General features: G+C 33.6%; 1 protein-coding gene across 1 annotated transcript in view; it reads left to right on the top strand.

Moving 5' to 3' along the window:
* The window catches only part of CFAP47 (cilia and flagella associated protein 47), a 434,895-nt gene that overhangs the window by 270,028 nt on the left and 143,218 nt on the right, over positions 1–21,649 (top strand). Inside the window, exons 46-49 of the mRNA XM_073013816.1 lie at positions 11,375–11,571; positions 12,504–12,647; positions 13,252–13,425; positions 16,745–16,856. Coding sequence (XP_072869917.1) covers positions 11,375–11,571; positions 12,504–12,647; positions 13,252–13,425; positions 16,745–16,856 — 627 coding nt within the window. The remainder of the gene's footprint in view (positions 1–11,374; positions 11,572–12,503; positions 12,648–13,251; positions 13,426–16,744; positions 16,857–21,649) is intronic.

The raw sequence follows: 21,649 nt of genomic DNA, 5'->3' as shown, positions 1-21,649 counted from the left end.
GCATAGGTTTCTACTTTATTTCTTAAAAGCCTAGTTTGTTTCCGCCAGCTCCCTCCCTGAGTACTGGTACACTCTTCCTGCCATCCATCATTGTTCTGGATAGCTCTAGGCCCCTCAAACAGGACTCTTCCCCTCAACTTGGGATCCTGGGTCTTTAACTGTGGAATTGGCTTCTTTTATACCAGCCTTACCCATTTCTTCTTTTCTCTGTGCGACTTGCCTTATTTTAGCTTGCTTCTTACTTTAGATAAACCCTGTGATAACTGTTACTTGATAGATATGCCTTTCTCCTGCTGCCCTCCCATACCTATCTTCTTATAGTCAGAGTTTGTACTTTGTTTAGTTGCAAATATATGTCCTGTGTACTTTGTTTAGTTACAAATATATGTCCTACTAACATTTTGGTTTTCTGCCCAATCCAAATTCTTTCCTCCTACTCTGCATGCACCAAACTACAATGACACTTGATTGTGTTCTATGTTGTTTTGAAAAAACACACTTTAAGTCAAATAATGTAACATAACGAATTCAACATAATTGTAATATCCAAGACTGCATATATTCTTTGTCCTTATAGTTTTAATATATTTTCAGTTTGATAAATGACTCACTTTGCCTTTCATTGCTTTATATTTATAGACATAGAGCTGGCAAGTAAAAAAAAAAAGTGAACTTTAAAAAAGTTGCTTGTTCTTTCTGTTAGGTCTTCAGTGGTAAACATATGCTGTACAATTATATATTTAGGGAGGCATTTAATCAGAAATTTCAGTAGTCTTTTCCATTATTTTAAGTCCTAGAGAACATGCTGATTATTGGCTTGCTAGCAGCTCATTCATACTAATTTGCACACTTAGTAAATCAGTCTGCAAGAACTTAAAAATAAACTCTGTTCAAAACAGATTTTATATTTAATGCAGGACAATTAGAGAATGTTTATGGTATTCAGAAATGAAAATGCAGAATACAAAGTTAATTTGCTGTCAGCAATCCCTTGCTTCTTTCCGTATGGAAGGGTTAATTAGAAAGTGAGATCTTACGTCAGTTGTTTTCTTTGGGTAATTTTGTCTTCTTAGACAATTATAGAAAACTTGCTATTTAAAATGCTATCAAGCTAGAACTCCTTGATAGGTCCCCTTCTAATTTTTCATTAAATGACCCATGAAGGCCTACAGAAATCCAAAAATTCAACAGCACCCAGTCATTTACATGTATCCTGTGAGGAATTCCCAAAAATTACCACAACTGTAGGGGATTATGTGGAGGGACATCACTCTGTCAGTAATGTATAGAATCTCACATGAAGATCTGGTAGTAGTGGTGGCAGAGATGGGAAGAGTCTAAGTGAGTTGTGGTGCATTTTGTTGATGAAAAAGCCAAACTCTGTGAAATATTTGAAGAGGTTTATTCTGAGCCAGCATGAGTGATCATAGACTGGAGAACAATCTCAGGAGGTCTTGAGAAAGTGCCTGAGATGGTCGAGTTACAGTTTGGTTTTATACATTTTAGGGAGACAAGTTACAGGGAAAGACATAAGGCAGTACACATAATGTATACATTGGTTTGGCCTAGAAAAGCCAAACATCTCAATGGGAGGATAGGGAGGGCTTATTACAGTTATAGAAGGATTCAAAGGTATTTTCATTGGCAATTGGGTTAAAGAGTTAAGCTAAAGACTTGCAGTCCTGGAAAGAAATGCTTGAGTTAAGATAAATGGAGTTGTGGAAGCCAAGGTTCTTGCTATGTAGATGAGGCCTCCAGATAGCAAGCATCAGAGAGAATAGATGCTAAATGTCTTTTTTTCAGGCCTTAGAAGGTATCAGATGCTTAATCTCTCCTAGATCAGGAAAGGCCTGGATGCATTAATGAAGATTCTCTACAGATACAAAATTGCTCCCACAAAAGACAGCTTTGCAAGGCCATTTCAAAATATGTCAAAGACATGTATTTGGGGGTAAAATGATTTTATTTCATTCAGGGTTTGTTATTTGCCATGTGATGCTATACCAGAGTCAGTTTGGAATTTGGTATCTTATTGACACAAAGAGTCTGTTTCATCAGTCTTATGATACCTATTTTAATCTTAATTATGGTCAGTTGTGTCTAAACTCCAAAAGGGAAAGGATATAGCAAAGCGTGTCCAACCTCCCTTTCCATTATGGCTGGTAATTCAATGTTTCGGGTTTCCCTTGGCCCAGAGGGGGTCCGTTCAGTTGCCTAAGCGGTTGGGGTTATATTTCTGGTTGTAATGTTATTGGTGGGGCAAGAGTTTATTGTGAAAGGAAACTAAATCGTGAGGTCCCAAAATCACTACGCTAAAGGGAAAAGTCAAGCTGGGAACTGCTTAGGGCAAACCTACCTCTCATTCTATTCAAAGTAACTCCTCTGCTCACTGAGATAAATGCATATCTAATTGCCTCCTTTGGAGAGGCTAATCAGAAACTCAGAAAAATACAACCATTTCTCTTATCTACCTATGACCTAGACGCCCCCTCCCCGCTTCAAGTTGTCCCACCTTCACCCACCTTTTCAGACTGAACCAATGCACATCTTACACATATTGATTGATGTCTCATGCCTCCCTAAAATGTATAAAACCAAGTTGTGCCCCTACCACCTTGAGCACATGTTGTCAGGACGTCTTGAGACCATGTCACATCACAGGCGTGCAGCTTCAACCTTGGCAAAATAAACTTTCTGAATTAACTGAGACCTGTCTCAGATTTTCAGGGTTCACATTATTGATTATAGGTTGAGTAACCAACATGGAAATCCAAAATTTGAACGCTCCAAAACTCCAAATGCTCAAAATCAGAAACATTTTGATCACCAACATGGTGCCACAGGTGGAAAATTTCACATTTGATCTCATATTAAGTCACAGTCAAAAGGCAGTCAAAACTTGTTTCATGAATAAAATTTCTTAAAAGAGCATGTAAAATTATCTTCAGGCTATGTGTATAATGTGTATATGAAGCATAAATGAATTTCCTGTTTAGACTTGGGTCCTATCCCTAAGTTATCTCATTATGCATATGTGTGTATTCTAAAATCTGAGAAATTCTGAAATCTAAAATACTTCTGGCCCCAGACATTTCAGATAAGGAATACTCAACCTGTTAACAGGAAGATATACATATATATCCTTTTTTTTATATGTATACCTATATATGTATATGTTATATATATATATTTTAAGATGTAAATTTTTCTTTAGATCATTACAAAACTTCCAGGGCATGAAAAACCAACCAAACAAGTACCCTACCTACATTTAATAGGTAGATGCTTGTTTGATACAGGAAATGGGCCCAAGGGCTGCATATTGAGTTACCTCCATAGTTAGAACTAAGAGATTGCTGTAAAGTAAATATGGAATGAGGTCCTCTACAAGTGACCACCTAAATCAGATACATTTCTTATCTTACTAGGAGCAAATGAGAATAAGGAAAAGCAGAAACAAAATGTCTACAATACCAGAAGACAATAGAAGAATACCTAAATTTACACATAGATAGATAGGTCATAGTGAAACCATAGAATGGCAAAGATAAGAGAAATTCCAAAAAGCAATGAGAGAAAAATGGCAGATTATTTTTAAAGGAACAAAAATTATACTGAAGGCAGAATTACCAACAGTAACATTAGAAACCAAAAGACAATAGCATTATAGTGCTGATGAAAATTAACTGCCAGTCTAGAATTTTATATCCTTGTGAACTATCACTCATGAGTAAAGATGAAATAAAAACATTTGTAATTCAACAATGAACTTGAGACCTTTAAAACTCAGAGATTTTGGTAAAAGAACAAGCATAAGCCCTCTTATTGGTGAAGGAAATTGAATTCAGAAGAGAGAATTGGGATCTAAGAATAATGGTTACTAAAATAATCAGTAAATGTGGGTAACTCCCATGAGGATTTGACTGTGGAAATAATAATAAGAATAAATGATTCAGGTGTTACCAAAACAAAGTGAGCTCAATTACTAGACAACAACTTTATAAGGAAGGATTTGTCATTATAGGCATGTAAAGTTCTTACATTTTAGGGACCAGGGTTGAATTACTGTAAGATATTTTTATGTGAAGTATAGATGTTGAATATTTGGGGCACTGAAAAGTATAGGTATAGAATGTATAATTTCTAAACCAGTAGAGGCATAAATGAAAATAAACAAAACTTGATAAATTAAATAGAATTCAAGTATAGAAAAGAATAAAATAAAATGGGATAAAGTGTGGCACAAAATGGAATGTTAAAATAAACACAAATATATCATTAATCACAATAAATATGAACAGACTAAACTATAAAAGGTGATATTTAAATGTAGCTTTATACTGTGTATAAATTTTCCTGGTAAAATATCAAAAAACCTATACCAAGTATTTACTAATCATAAAATAGCTGGCATAGATATATTAATATTTAAAAAAGTAGACTTTGTGGTAAATAAATGTATTACTTAATTTAAAAAGGGAAAAGTCCAACTTAGAGAAGAAACTTTGAAATTATTTATACCTAAACGCATATTCTCGAAATGTATAAAGCCAAAATCAATTAATGTAAAAAGAGAAATGAACAAATTCTAAATTACAGTGGAAGATCTTATTAGACCTCTCTCAATAATTGGCAGATCAAGCAGACAGAAGGTTAATAAAGCCCTACTAGACTTAAACAACAAAATTAGTAAGTTTTCCTATAGCTCTTAAGGCTAGCTTGGCTGTGCTGGTAATGATTGGCCATCCTTGCCATTTACATACTACAGCACTCTGGTATCTGTCTATGACCTTCTTTCCCTGTGCTTTAGGGTACCTGGGAGAATGTGCACTTAACAACTTTTCAGTAAAATCATTCAGGGAACTGCATACCAGTCTGCCCTTCTGGCAGATACTTACAAACTTCATGGGAAGGCAAGTCCAGTGCTCTCAGGCATTTGAGGTTGGTCAGGCAAAAAGGGTCATATGACATTCTTTTAGCATTCCAAATACTTTTCATTTTCCTTCCTCAATTCCTACTTCCCCTCTCCTTTAGATTTGTCCTCCTTTTTTCTTTTCTTCCTTTCTTTCCTTTTCCTTTCCCCTGTCTCTTCCTATCACTCTTTGCCTTTTACCCCCTAAGTATTATATTATTTTAAATCTCCTTGGTGATAGAAAAGTAAAAGTAGTTCAACCTCTTTTTAAATAATAAAATCAATTTTAACCAATATTTAAAACATTGAATTTGTCAATAGTAAGTATAGGTTTTTATTATTTTAAATTATTATGTTATTGAATATTATAATAAATATAACAATTTAAGCAGCTAGTCCATTTTAGAATTTTTTTTTCTGAGTGAACCATATTAAACAAAATTTCTACTAATAGAAATTTTTTACAAAATAAACACTGTCAATTTTTTAACTGCTGAATTCTCTTTTTAATGTCTATGGCTACATTTCATATTTTTATTAAAGAAGAAACAGTAATGAGCAGTAGTTAGCATACAGTCAATCACTTACTTTTCTAGAGTATTTGTGATTCAGATACTCATGTGCCTACAAAAATATAATAACTAAAATGGGAAAAAGTTCACTGTACTTGTGATATGGTTTGGATCTGTGTCCCTGCTCAAATGTCATTTCAAATTGTAATCACCATATTGGAAGTGGGAACTAGTAGGAGGTGATTAGATCTTAGGGGTGGTTTCACATGAATGGTTTAGCACCATGCTCTTGATGCTGTACTCAGGATAGTGAGTGAGTTCTAGTGAAGTCTAGTTGTTTAAAAGTGTATAGTACCTCCCCCTACTCTCTTCTCTTACTTGTGTTGCTGCCATGTAAGATGCCTGCTCCTGCTTTGTCTTCTGCCATGATTGTAAGTTTCCTGAGTCCTCCCCAGAAACCAAGCAGATACTTCCATGCTTCCTTTATAGCTTGCAGAACCATGAGCAAATTAAACTTTTTTTTTAGTTAAATAAATTTCCCAGTCTCAGGTATTTCTTTATAGCAATGCGAGAATGGCCTAAGAGAGCAGGTAAGTTTTTGACTTATACAATAGAAAAAAAGCCTACATTAAGAGTTTTTAGTAGTAAGTGGTGGTGTGATTAACAAATAGGCCAAAAAATTCTCTAAAATATAATTATTCATGTTTTCTTATAATAAATATTATACAATTATGTATGTACATGTAGTAAATATAATTATTCATTCTTGATTATTCATTTTCTGAATTAAAAGCTCTGACTACTGTTTGTTAATAATATACCAAAAACAACTATAGAAGGCAGTGTTCAACTTACTATGTTACTTAATCTCTTCCATATGTTTGATGTGTTTTTATACAATTATGACCATTAAGGCACAAACAAGTCTAATAAATTAGCTAATTAAATTATATTCTATGAAGCCCCAAAATTCTTCTGAAGTGCTTTGGCTTATCTATAGTGAGGCCATGGAAGTAAATGGGGACTTCTAGCTCCTCATTCTACTTCAACCAGATCTCCAGTTTCCTTGTTTTATATGTTAATTCAATGTTAAATATTGTTCATACACAGTACATCTAAGCCAGAAAATAAAATTTTTTGAAAGCTATTAATCAAATCCCACTCATTGAAAGAGATTAAGAAGTTTGGAGGAGTGTGCGGGTTGATAAACTACTTACTGGGTACTATACCCACTACCTGGGTCCAATATACCCATGTAAAAATTCAACATGTGTACCTCCCTGTATCTAAAATAAAAGCTAAAATTTAAAAAATTATAAAGTTAAAAATTGTTTAAAAAATCGATGTTCTTAAATAGTTGGGAGGATATTAAAATAATGCTTATATCTTAGCTTTCACAACTATTTTTAGATGGCTTTCAGTTTTAAAATCACATGCCAAAAATATCTGGGAGGGACTACCTTGTATCCATGGGGGGAAATAAACCCTTTTCTGGTATTAAAAATATATGGAGTAAATTTAGAAAATAAACTTGTGGTTGAAAAATGAAAGGAAAAAAAAAAAGAAGTTGAGTTTGTAAAAAACCTTAAGTTGTTTGCTTAAGGTCTCACAATGTAGAATTGGAACCAAAACTGAAAAAAGAGGGTTTTTAACTCTCAGTTGATTTTATCTTTTTCAGGTCACAAGTTTTATACATGTATCTTTCTCTGCAGTTAGTGCATTGTAGATTATTACAGTAAAAGCCCAAGTTGATCATATCTGCCTATACACAGGTTTTGTATAGTCTCCCTTTGCTCATTGACCTGGTTGTGGCCACGTGACTTGCTTTGGACAAAGGATCATTTAGGAATGGGAAAGAGGCAGATATTTGATAGCTTCTTTTACATTAGTCTCTTTTTTGCTGCTGGTAATTCTTATGTACTCTATGAAAAATGATTGGGCTCATCTCATACAGCATTAGAGTGCTCAAGGACAGAATTCCCAGCTGAGATCCAAAGACCACAGTCAATACCCAGGATATATACAGGTCAAAATATCCAGGTAGTACCATGTGGAGATGATAAGCTGTCCCAAATGAGCTCAGGCCACAGAATTATGAGCAAATGAATGGTTGTTGCTTTAAATCACTAAGTTTTTGGGTAGTTTGTTATGCAGTTGTAGCTGAACAAAACAATGGTATTGATTTTTTGTTCCAACTATGACCTATTCTAGGATCTGAACATAGTATATTTTTATGGGTTATTTGAAAAAACTGTAGATAGCACTGATTTCTTACAATAACCAAAGTTAAATGAAATGATGTAGTCTTCAAGAAATTCTTTCTTTATGTTTCTTTATTTTCTTCAGTAATTGTAATTTTTCAGTAAATTTACATATATTCAGTTATCTTTAAATATAGAATCCTGACAGTTGCCACACTTGTAAAGAAAAGATACAGGTTAACTACATCTGAATTGAGTAGGGATGGAAGGGACAGATCCAGATAGTCCCTAACATTTGTTATGCCCAAGTCAAGAGTACAAATGGAAGCCCACATAACATATGTCTACATTTTAAAAACTTACAAATCAAACTAACACATTTCAAAATAGAATACATTCTATTATTCTATGTAAAATACATTTTAACAAATCTAACTTTATAAGAACCTTGAAGACCAAGTTTGAATTTAGAATTTTTGGACTCCTCAGAGTTTTGCACTAGAAAATGACAGCACAGGGTAGCTGGGTGCTATTCAGGTGCCCACACCATTCTCTTCTGTCTTTCAACTCTAACATGCACTCTAATGGTTCTTATGGTTAAACATGTGAATATGTCAGCCCACACACTTACTCTTGGTCCATACCCTCCTAATAGTGACCTCTTAGTTACTGCACAGGTCTAGGAGTCTTCTACCAGGAGGACTGACCTAGGGAAGAGTCTCGTGAAAGCACTGTAAACAGGATCAAGGAACTATGGATTGTGAATTAGAACGTCTCATGAACTTGAACCATGGGTAAGGCTGGGATCCATATAGATCTGCCCCATTGGGCCCATGTATTTCTTGCATGTGCAGAGAGGCAGTGCCAGAGGAGGATCAGAGTAAGGCCCTAGAAAGCATGAGAACAGGACAGGAACCTCTGTATCCTGGGATTTAGGGCATGTGTTAAGCTGGGTAGTTCCAACAGCAGACCCTGAGATCTGGTCTTGAGAGCAAGTAGTTTGAGAGGTGATCTCAAAGCATAGATAGGGGAGTGGGAGACTGCAAAGAGAAGAAACCAATTCCGGGGGTTTTAATTAACAGGTTATCATTGCAGGCAATTGGGACTCAGTCCCACTGGGGGCCTCTGGAAGTTGGTGTCAAATTCACCTCAGAGTTCTTCTAACCAAAGGGCCAGAAAACAGGTTTTTTTATTCGTTTGTTATTTACCAATTTTGATCAATTTTTGGTTTGGTACTGCTCCTGCAGGCTTTTACTACCACTTCTGGATGATCTATGTGAGAACTGAGTACCATTCTTTGTTTAGAGAGAACTTTCTAAGGAGGAAGTCACAGGTATCTATAAATCCATGCCCTTTAAGGCATACTTAAAGGGGACATGTCAAGGCATGGACGGCATTTGCTACAGGCCAGAACTGGAAATAAGTTTAAGAAAATACGTCCCATTATGATATGATGGCACGATGTGTCCAGTAAAATTTCCAAATTTCTGAAGATCAAAATGGTTTCTACCTCTGCTAGTTTACATCTGACGGGGACCCAAATACTGTCAAATAAATATCTTAACCCAGAAGTTTTTAAATCTCTTATTTATAATATATATCACCCCTACTTATGTTTCTGATACAACTTAATGCAATTATTTTGGATATTTAAAAATGAAACAGATATTGATTTATAAATACATCATCAAAATTAAAACTGTAATTTCCACACATTCCACTATTATAGTGGGTTTCCTTTTGGATTTGTAAGGGAGAGGGGCTGACATTGTGTAGTCCTTAAGGTCGTTGCCCATAAACATTTCATGAGTTGGAAAATGTACACTTAAGAATGTCTTTGGCTTTAACTTTCAGACTCAGCAATCATTAGTAAATGAACATCTTTTTTGGAAACAGAAATGTATAACATAAAGCTCTCGACGGAAAGGTTATACTTGAACTTGTGCATTGCAATGATTGTGTAGTATTAAAGAGCTAGACGTTTTTTATCTTTGATGAAAACAATAGATATTCGGCAATTCTCAAAATTTTCTGAACAGTTTAATTCTCATTCAAATAAAATAAATCTAAACTAATAGAATTCTATTTAAATTACATATTCTCAATATTTTTATTTTATTCTGTTCATCCAAGAAAAAAAATAAGTTCTCTTTATGCCTGTTATTAAAACAACAAATAATTTTCCATGCTGATTTGTTCTATTGAAATTGCCACAACTCAAATACCTCTCTCAGGATAAAACTAATCGATTAACAACAGATAATAAAATGTGCCTGAAGTCCTTTTTGCCAAGAAAAAAATGTATTCTAAAATTAGGTTTATACTTGAATAGGATGGAACAAAAATAACATTCTGAGAGCCTTTGAGAGTAACTGTTTTTTCCTCAGACCAGCTGATGCTCTTGGACTTGTTGGATGTAATACAAATTTCAAATGTTATCCATTATCAGCATGTTTTAATAAGTACTATTAAATGTAACATTATACATTATATATACTGTATTACATATAGCAACATAGACATGGAATATATGCTATATAATATTCAATTAATGTAAGGTATAATATATAACATTACATAATGTATAATTTATAACACACACCTAAACTCTTATTTGATAAAGGATTTAGGGTAGTTAATGTTCTTGTATATAATGCTTTTGCATATAAATGCTTTTGCATATCTTGGCATATAAATTTCATTGTATTTGAAAACAACGTGCCACCTTTCACATTTGAAGTGTTCACTGCAAAAGAATTAAAATTATAGCCATTTAATGTCATAATATATGTCTGGTCCATTGATTGATATGCTTGATTTGTTTTCTTGGCTTCAGAGAACTTCCTTCCACAGAATTAGTCGTCAGACGTTTTTAAAATCATTTGTTGTTCGTTGACTATTTAAATATTTTGGCATTAACCATGAAATTTGTATTATGTTCTTATACTGCATTCTACTTTTGGGTTGCCAAATTTTTATAACTATTTTCTCACTTTATGGAAGCTAAGAAAATGGTGACCTTCAGAGAAAAAGTGGTGTTGCCTGAAAGGAAAGAATGAGACTAGATAGCTCACCTAGCATAGGAAGTAAAATTAGCTATTAACTTAAGATAAATATTATAACAGGGTGTTATGAGAAGTGTTAATTACACATGCCCCTTTCTGGTTCCATTGGTTATTAACTATGAAAAAATTATTTCTATCTGCTAGCCAAGTTGCAAATTATTTTGATTGCTGTGAGACAGAGCACCTCTAAGTCATAGAAATGTGGCAGACAGTAAAGCCCATCTAATATTGCATATATTTCCTTATATCTCAGCCCCCTTTCAAGTAGGTAGAGTCACGTAGCTGGGTCTTGCCAGTTAAATGTAATGTGCATATTGATTTTGAGCTGAAAACTGAAAAGTCCTTGAGCAAACTTCCAGCCATTCCTTTTCCCCTGACCTCTCAGCCAAAGAACAGAGATGTTTGTTATGGTACAACTGCAAGATGGTAGTATCTTTCACAGTAGGGAGTCCTGAGTGACTTTGAGGAGCAGACTGTTCTCTGACCAGTTCAGTATATATACTCTAATTGATAAATAAGCTTGCATGGTAAGCCCTGGAGATTTAGAGGTGGTGTGTTATCCCAGCGAAACCTATTTTAGGTTACGCAGTACAATTTAATATAATAATATTAAATATTGCTTACCAAGATGAATTTTAGGTTTTATAGGATTTTAAATGAACTGTTTTAAAATTATTTTGATAGCTTCAGATGGATCTGTACCACTTCCTCTGCAATTTCTTCCTCTCCATCCTGGACGCTACCCTTGTAAAATTTTATTGAAATCAAGGTATGATGTGCGTGCCTATTATGTTGAAGGTATTGTGAATGAAGAACAACCAGAGGCCAAATTTGAGTTTGAAACACCAGCATTTGAAGCCCTTACTCAGAATATTCCAATAGTATGTATAAACTTTTTTGGTACCTTTCTTTATTCATATTGCCACTGTGTCAAAGTCCTCCAGATGTCTCATCTTGAACCATTACAAATTTCTGATCGTCTTATCTGCTGTCAATTATTTCTTCATATTTATGTCAGAATCTCTTCCTAAATATAAATGTTATTCTGTTACTCATCTCATCAATCACTTCTGCTGGATCTTTTTGCTTAAAACAATTAACTCCAATGTCCTTAATGTATCATTAAATTCCTTCTTTCTTCACAAAGCAGAGTTATGGACTCTCAGGTCACTCTACTCTAATTTCTGTTGTGATCTAATACTTGGTTAAGATGGGTTCATAGGCACTGAGAACAATGATTGGCTGTAGCTTGGTTACTTATTAGCCGGAGTGACAATATAGTGTAAAAGAAGGTAAGGTAATTGTAAAGAACTTTGGCTTTTTAGAGGGATAAATTGCCTTTTTTGGTTTATTTGTTTGTCTAATTATTAAAGACATGACAAAAGTCAATGTGAAGCACAAAATTTTGTTCTGATGAGGTATATAATCTTTGCTATGTGAGCAATCTACCAGTTAGAATACCTGTTATTACCTCGAATTAGGAGTAAAGTGTGTCCTCTAAGGCCATTTTATCATTTTAGTGGCAATTAGTAAGTGAGATAAAGGGAAATTTCTTTAGATATTAAATAATCCTTTGATAGATCGATTAGGCAATGCTCTTATATGGCATAGAAAGAACATATAGTCATCATTATGCCTTATGTTTACATTTTTGATATTTGTTCTTAACAAATATGACTTTCCAGTGGTGATTCCTAGGAAATACAATTAAAAATACAATATATCATGTTATAAAAAACACCAAGAATTCGTATGTAATTCAATTTCATCAATATCATCCCTCTAATATTTTTGTACCTTTTTCATGCTTTAGAAAAATCAAACAAACGATAAATGGACATTTCAAGTTACTATAGAAGGAGATTGGTTTTACGGACCTATTGATTTACATGTTGGACCAGGTGAAATTGTGCAGTATCCTCTCACATTCAAACCTATTTTTGAATGTGTCATTACGGTATGGGCTCATTGATATTTTCCCCAGTATTAATTAATAGTATCATTAGTAAACTAATGTATGACATTAGTCTTTTAGTTGATAGTACAACTTCTTAGCAGAAAAGTTAATATTTTCCATGTATTTGACTATTTTTACTTAAAACTTTAATACATGTTTTAATATGAAGCATAAACATCATGAACATAACAATATTTTTGTCTATGAATACTAGTATTCAAATTAATTTTGTACAACATGCTGAACAAAGTAAGATAATTACTTTTCCTTGCTGTTCATTAAAGAAATTGGTGTATCAGAAAATACTTTCTTAAAACAATATTTCTTTTACATGGAAGTAGACATGCATATAATTGCTGTGTATGAGAATGCCTATATACATTCTGTAAGTTAGAGAGGGTAATGAGAAATAAATGACTTTTCACCAGAAATTTGTCTTTATGTGTTCGGTAGAAGCATTTATTTGTGTATTGAAAAAGTCAATGGCTAACACCTCTCTACAAGCTCATTTTATTAACCAGATACAAGATTAATAAGATAGCAGAGGTTGTTTAACATTTAACTATGACTCCTATAGACCTGAAATTTGTCTGGTTTCTCATAGGGTAAACTTATTCTACAAAATGAAGTAGATGGTATGGAGCACATCTTTGACATAAAAGGGGTTGGAAAAAAACCTTCAGCCTTGGAACACATTACTGTGGAATGTCAAGTGGGGAATGTGACACAAAAACATATAACATTGCCTAATTTGACAAATACTTCCCTAACATTTAAGGTAAGCATTTATTTTTAGTGTGAAAATGTTTTCTTCTGAATATGGTGAATCACATGAACTATAATAATTACAAACAATTTTTTAAACATTTAATTTTACTTAATCAGATGAAACAATGTCACATAAGATGTTTACAATCCTACCTATTATTAGTCCAACAGCTTTTAAATATCATTTCAATTATAAAGTTGAATTAGGATGAAATAAGTCTTATATTTATATAACTATGAAGCACATTAAAATCTACTTATTTGAGTCATGTGCTTTTCATTGAAAAAATTGTGCATGATAATAAAAGGTGTTTTCAAAAATATTTACAAACATCTTTTAAAATTTTAATGTGAAATCTGTAGGCAAAACAAAATTTCAGAAGTGTAGCCTATCATTTACCAGTGTGAATAATAGTGGAAATATTAAGGAATGCATAATTGTTTACATCCTTTTACTTATTTAGTTTTTATTTTAAGTTTTTTTTTTTTTTTTTTTTTGGTCTGTTGCTCAAGTTGGAGGGCAGTGGTATGATCTCGGCTCACTGCAACCTCCACCTCCTGGGTTCAAGTGAATCTTGTGTCTCAGCCTCCCAAGTAGCTGGGATTATAGGCATGTGCCACCACGCCCAGCTACTTTTTATATTTTTTGTAGAGATGGGGTTCCACCATGTTGGCCAGGCTGGTATCAAACTCCTGGCCTCAAGTTATCCACCCACCTTCGCCTCCCAAAGTGATTGGATTACAGGCATGAGCCACTGTGCCTGGCCTATATCCTTATTTTTTATGAAGCATTATACTCTTCCATCCTCACTTGGTTTGTTTAAACCAATCTTTAAATAACATTTTCCACTCACTCCTACAATTATCTACAAATAGTTATTTGCTCAATAGGATCCTCAAAAGAAGCTTCAAATATCTACCCATTATAAGTGCCTGAATTGAGTTTTAGAGGGGACTACAGAAGTGTGTAAATTCTCTGGGTTTACTCTTTTTTTTTTTTTTTTGTAACCCTGATAAATATGTGCCTTGGTTTTCCTCTTCTTTCTTTGCTAGATTGCAAATGGAATTAATATTCTAAAGGAAACTCTTATCTTTTCATGTCTGGCTGAAATTTTTCAGTGCCATCTCTTACCTTCAAAATCAAAACCTAGTCCTTTGCCCATTTTTTTATAGGGATATCTGGATTTTAATGTCTGTTTTTTTTTTTTTTTTTTCTGTTGAATTGTTTTCCTTATATTTTATGATATGGTTTGGCTGTGTCCCCACCCAAATCTCATCTTGAATTGTAGCTCCCATAATTCCCATGGGTCATGGGTGGGACCTGGTGGGAGGTAATTGAATCATGTGGACTGGTTTTTCCCATGCTGTCCTCGTGATAATGAATGAGTCTCATGAGATCTGATGGTTTTATAAAGGGAAGTTCCCCTGCACATGTTCTCTCTGGCTTACCACCATGTAAGACATATCTTTTACCTTCCACCATGATAGTGAGGCCTCCCCAGCCACATGGAGCTGTGTGTCCATTAAAAAGATTTTTCTTTATAAAGTACCCAGTCTTGGGTGTGTCTTTATCAGCAGCATGAAAATAGACTAATATATTTTAACTATTATCCTCATATCACCTATGTAATTTGCAAATATTTTGCCCATTCCTCAGGTTGCCTTTCATTTCATTGATTGTTTCCTTTGCTGTGACCTCTGTGAACTCAAGGCCAGTAACATGTGAAGTTTGACACTGTTGACCTACCTTCTTAATGCTATTCACCCTTTATTTTATATTATTCTACATTTCTTGTTTCCTTGACATTAATTCCTTAACATTGGATTATCAAGTGATAATCAAACCTTGATTATTACTTATCTGGTCCTTTTATTCCTCTAACCTTCTGATTTCAAGTTTCATGCATCAAAAGCATCCTTATTTCTGTATGTGGATAAAGGAAAACTCAACAGTTGGTGAGAGTGTAAATTAGTACAGCCATTATGATAAACATTATGAAGTTTCTTCCAAAAATTAAAAATATAACTATCATATGATTCTGTAATTCCACTGCTGGGTATATATTGTAAAGAGTTGAAATCTCTATGTCAAAAAATTATCTGCAGTTTCATGTTCATTGTGGCATTATTCACAATAGCCAAGATATGGACTGAACCTGTGTCCATCAACAAATGAATGGATAAAGAAAATGTGATAAATACACAATGAAATACTATTCAGTCTTAAAACAGAAGGAAATCCTGTCATTTGTGACATGGATGAACCTGGAGGCCATTATGTTGAGTGAAGTAAGCCAGGCACGGAAAAGCAAATACTGCATGATCTCAATTATATGTGGAATCTAAAAAAGTTCAGTTCATGGAGTGGAGAGTAGAATGGTGGTTATCAGGGGCTGATGAGGGGAGTTGTTGGAGAGATGTGAATCAAAGGACACAACATTTCAGTTAGATTGAATAAATAAGTTGAAGAGAATTATTAGATCTAGTGTACAACATGGTTACGATAACTATAACAATGTATTCTTGAAAAGAGCTGAGAGAATAGATTTTTTTTGTTCACCACAAAAATAATAACTATGTGAGATAATGCATAGATTAATTAGTTTGATTTAGCCATTTCACAATGTATACATATACCAAAACATCATGTTGTACATTATAAATATATATAATTTCTCATCCATTAAGAGTATGAAAAAGTTTTTAAAAGTATACTAAATTAAAAAATCAGTGATAAAAGTCCACATCGTACTGTTTAATTTAATTACTAGTAATTGTTCATAATAGGCTCATATGTAGAGACACAAAGTAGATTATTGTTTCCCTGAGCAGTGGGGAGTAGATATAAGCACCCAGGAAACTGAAAGTTGGGTTTAACCAAGGTGTGGTCAAATGCTGCTTAAATATTTTTTGTTTGTTTTATTAATACTGATGTAGAAATTTATTGAAATGGTTCATCTCTTTTGTATATCAAACTGCCTAAAGACAATTGTGCATGGTCGATGAGAGCTATTCAGACTTTCTAAGCATCAATGATCTTGATATAAGTAGTAACAGAATATAAGCATTATTTGTTTTGTAAGAATAATTTCCTTTGTTCCATTTTTAAATAGTTTTGTTCTTAGATTTCTCTTCTACTGGATGTAGAATTTTTGTCTTGCTGTTTTTTAAAAAAGTGAATAATTTTATTGGGAGTATTTAAATTAAATTTCAGTTTGTTCTATGCTTTAACTTGTTACAGTAATTTCATGTAGTGTAATGTACTAAAGTATAGAAAAATATTTTATGTTGATACTACATAATTCTTGTTTTTGAATTATCTTTTATAGGTAACTGCAGATCTTCCGATAGTGTGGGGAAATCCACAAATTACCGTATACCCTTATAAAGAAATTCTATACCTGATTAATGTGCGCCCTTGGAAACGTGGTATATTGAAAGGTATAAAATCCATTAATAAAATAATAGTCATTTTCCTACTACACTAGGATGGAAATATGATGAGACAAAATAGAAATGCAATTTGTATTTCCTCTTTCTATTAAATGACTCAGAAGAAAATTTAGTTTTATATTTCAGTCATTAGCTTTCTAAATAATCAGGTCTTTGATGCATACATTTTATGTCTAGTGCTGTATTATCTTGGCCATTTCTTCAAACTTATTTGTGGAACAAATTTCTATAAGTGAAAATATTTAATTAAGGTTATTTACATTTAAAATGTGATAAATACTTTCAAATAGTTATACCCGTGTATCAACCCAATGACATTTTAAGAGAATGTTTATTTACAGGACTGGATATCATAAAAACATTCACATGCATTTACTTGATATATGAAAAATAAGTGAAAGGTTTGATATATGTGAATTTTTTTTTCTTTATCTTCCCTTGTCTGCAATAAAGTATGTATTTATGCAGATTTCCCCAATGGTCCCTGAACAGAACTACTTACATGGGAATAGGAGGGAGAGGTGTTTCTGTTACTTTTTGAAGGGAGAGGAGTAAGAAGTGATAGAAGAGTAATAGCTAGTACTGAGGGATTGTGATTCATCAAAGGAATAAGTTGTCCTATTTGAGAGAAAATTAAATTCCGTATGGTAGTTGGATACTGTTGAGGAAATTCTGATAATGTAGGTAAGTGGATACAACTTTAGAAGTGTAGAAAGCATATACATATACACATATTCTTTCTATACTTACATATGTAGTGGTGTCTACTGCTCCTTGGATGTACTAGCCTTTCATCCCTGTTTACCTCAACAAAGTGTTTGAGGGAAGGGTTTATGTCTGGTATAGAAGTGATAGAGAGCTGCTGCAAAGAAGAAAGTGCAGAGAGCATACTGGATGCCTATGCTATTAAAAAGCAGAGGGGAAATTTCAGAGTGCCAACCACAATGATCCAATTATTACCACTGTAATAGAATTTATGTAGGAGGAAACAGCCGCCCATCCCCACTCCCTGCTTCTAGTGTGCTTAACCTCAAATGCCAACACAGCAAAAATTGTTAGCATCTTCTGAAATCTGCCCCTTGTTTTTGAGATGTTTGGATTTACAAACCCCATTAATAAGTCCTCATTTGATAGGTAGATTTGAGCTATAATGTCTCTAGTCCAAACATTTCAATAAAGTAACATATTTTACTATTTTTTAGGTAATCCATAAGAAGTGAATTGATTTAAAGAAATTTAAATTTTAGTTTTCATTGTAATTGTCACTGGCAGTCCTAGTAGTTGGTATATTTTCCTTAATTTTAGAGTTTTAACTAGTCTTTTGTAAAAGGCACCTAGTCATTCAGAATTGGCGTAATTAGTTTCGATAAAACATAGTCAATTTCAATTTCCTGTTCTATAGAAAGCAGTAAGTTCTACTACTTCTGAGAAGAAACACATAAGAAACCACAAACAGTGAAACATCATTGAATTCAGAATGTTTATAACTACCACAAAGCCCCGGTCTGTGAATCAAACTCTTAAAGTTATTGGAATAAACTTACGAAAAATTAAATAATTAGATTTGGCAAGCCTTTCCTTTCTGTAATCTTTTCTGTTGTTGTTGTAGCAGCTTTTGTGACACCACAATATTTCAATACACATTTTTACTATTCAGATATGGACTATTAACATGTTGGTTTGAAAGAATTTAGAACGTATTTGGTGAAGTTAAGTGCAGCTCAGGATACATTGTTAAGTGAGAATGAATTAGGTTAATGTTTCCGGCTATACAAACCATTTTACAGGATTCATAATTTTGAAAAATATTTACAAGACGTGATCACATTAGCTCTTCCCAGGGCCGTGCCTTAGAGTTAAATTAATTGTCCCATTATGCTTTGGAAAAAAACAGCCTGTAAAAGGGAGCCTAGCTCTAATTTTTATTGATATTACTGTTGGAAGACTTAAACTATAGATTAAACAGTATAAATACAATTCCTTCTGAACAGCTGCGAACTAATCTGAAGTGATAGGAAGAAAAACTAGATTATAAAAATTTCACACATATGAGAATTTTCCTGCTTTTGCTGGTTACAGAACTCTCTCCATGTATGTGTACACACGTGTGTATGTGTCAGATACTTTTTTAAAATTTTGTGTTCATTTTCAATTCTGTTCTTGATTATATAATAATTATTTAATAAAGACCTGTAATTTGGAAAGCCTTAATAAACACAGTAGTTATGAACAAAGCTGACATTCAACTAATTGTGCTTTGCTTATTGAAATATTGTAACAACTGATCTTTTCTTATATGTTGGGATTAATATTTCCTTCCATCAGGCTCCCCAGTGCTATGATTAAACTTTAGATATATCAAAGCATACCTTGATTGAGATGATTTATGGATACCAATTTCCACCACCAGATGTGAATTCCTGGGAAGAAGGAGCTACATGATATTCATATTTAGATATAGTGGTAATATTCAAAATAATTAACAAACCTCTATCCCAACACTGACCAACCAGAAAGGATACCTGATCTAGGTCCTGAGGCATCCTGATATTTTATGTGTTAACACTTGAGTAGCTGCTAAATTGCTGGGAGGTTCCAAGAGTTCTGGGTGAGGGGCTGTGGTGTCTGGACTGGCAAAAGTTGTTTGACAGTGGAGCTCAAACAACTGAATATTTGCCAACATATAAGAAAAGATCAGTTGTTACAATATTTCAATAATTATTTAAATTTTTGTAAGTCTATTCCAATAACTTTAAGAGTTTGATTCACAGACCGGGGCTTTGTGGTAGTTATAAACATTCTGAATTCAACGATGTTTCACAGTTTGTGGTTTCTTATGTGTTTCTTCTCAGAAGTAGTAGAATTCACTGCTTTCTATAGAACAGGAAATTGAAATTGACTATGTTTTATCAAAACTAATTATGCCAATTCTGAATGACTTCCTGCCTTTTACGAAAGACTAGTTAAAACTCTAAAATTAAGGAAAATATACCAACTACTAGGACTGTCAGTGACAATTAACATTTTTGTGGGTACATAGTAGTTGTATGTATTTGTGGGGTATATGAGATGTTTTGATAAAGGCATGCATGCAATATGAAATACATCATGGAGAATGGGATATCCATTCTCCCAAGCATCTATTATTTGTGTTACAAACAATCCAATTACAATCTTTTAGTTATTTTAAACTGTACAATTAAATTATTATTATCTATAGTCACTCTGTTGTGCTATCAGATAGTAGGTCTTATTCATTTCTTCTATTTTATTGTACCAATTAACCATTCCTACCTCCCACCAACCCCCCACTACCCTTCGCAGCCTCTGGTAACCATCCTTCTATTCTCTATCACCATAAATTCAATTGTTTTGATTTTTAGATCCACAAATAAGTAAGAAAATGCAATGTTTGTCTTTCTGTGCCTGGCTTATTTCACTTAACATAACGATCTCCAGTTGTATATATGTTATTACAAATGACAGGATCTCATTCTTTTTTATGGCTAAATCATACTCCATTGTGTATATGTACACGTTTTCTTTATGTATTCATCTGTTGATGTACACTTAGGTTGCTTCCAAGTCTGAAATATTGTGAACAGTGCTGCAACAAACATGGGGGTATAGCTATCTCTTTGATATATTGATTTCCTTTCTTAGGGGTATATACTCAGCAGTGGGATTACTGGATCGTACGGTATATCTATTTTTCATTTTTTAAGGAACCTCTAAACTGTTCTTCACAATGGTTGTACTAATTTATATTCCCAACAGTATATGAGGGTTCCCCTTTCTCCACATCCTCGCCAGCATTTGTTATTGCCTGCCTTTTGAATATAACCCATGTTGCCCGGAGTGAGATGATATCTCATTGTAGTTTTGATTTGCATTTCTCTGATGATCAATAATGTTGAGAACTTTTTTACATGCCTGTTTGCCATTTATATGTCTTTTGAGATGTATTTATTCAAATATTTCTCCCATTTTTATCAGATTATTAGTTTTTTTATAGAGCTGTTTGAGCTTCTTATATATTCTGGTCATTAATCCCTTGTCTGATGTGTAGTTTGCAAATGTGTTCTCCCATTCTGTGAGTTGTCACTTCACTTTGTTGATAAGTTTCTTTTACTGTGCAGAATATTTTTAATTTGCCATTGTCTTCTGGCCTATAAAATTTCCACTGAAATGTCTGCTGTCAGACACATAGGAGCTCCATTGTATGTTATTTTTTTCTTTACTCCTGCTGCTTTTAGGATCCTTCCTTTATCCTTGACCTTTGGGAGTTTGATTATTAAATGCCTTGAGATAGTCTTCTTTGAGTTAAAACTGCTTGGTTTCTATAATATTCTTGAATGTGGATAGTCATATCTTTCTCTAGGTTTGGGAAGTTCTCCATTTTTATCCTTTGAATAAACTTTCTACCCATAGTTCTTTGTTTACCTTCCCTTTAAGGCCAATAACTCTCTTTCCAAAGGCAGAGGAGCCCCACCCTGTAGCTAAAACCGCTGCAGGCCATGAGGAATACTGCCAAATGACAGTCAATGTTCCTTTAAAGCCCAAGGACTCTCGATGGTACTACCTAGGTTTTCCTCTAGGATTTTTATGGTATTAGGTCTAACATTTAAGTCTCTAATCCATCTTGAATTAATTTTCGTATAAGGAGTAAGGAAAGGATCCAGTTTCAGCTTTCTACTTATGGCTAGCCAGTTTTCCCAGCACCATTTATTAAATAGGGAATCCTTTCCCCATTTCTTGTTTCTCTCAGGTTTGTCAAAGAT

This window comes from Chlorocebus sabaeus, chromosome X (assembly GCF_047675955.1).
Source record: "Chlorocebus sabaeus isolate Y175 chromosome X, mChlSab1.0.hap1, whole genome shotgun sequence".
In the NCBI taxonomy this organism is placed as follows: Eukaryota; Metazoa; Chordata; class Mammalia; order Primates; family Cercopithecidae; genus Chlorocebus; species Chlorocebus sabaeus.
The sequence above is the reverse complement of the archived record's forward strand: the minus strand, read 5'-3'. Positions and strand labels throughout refer to the sequence as shown.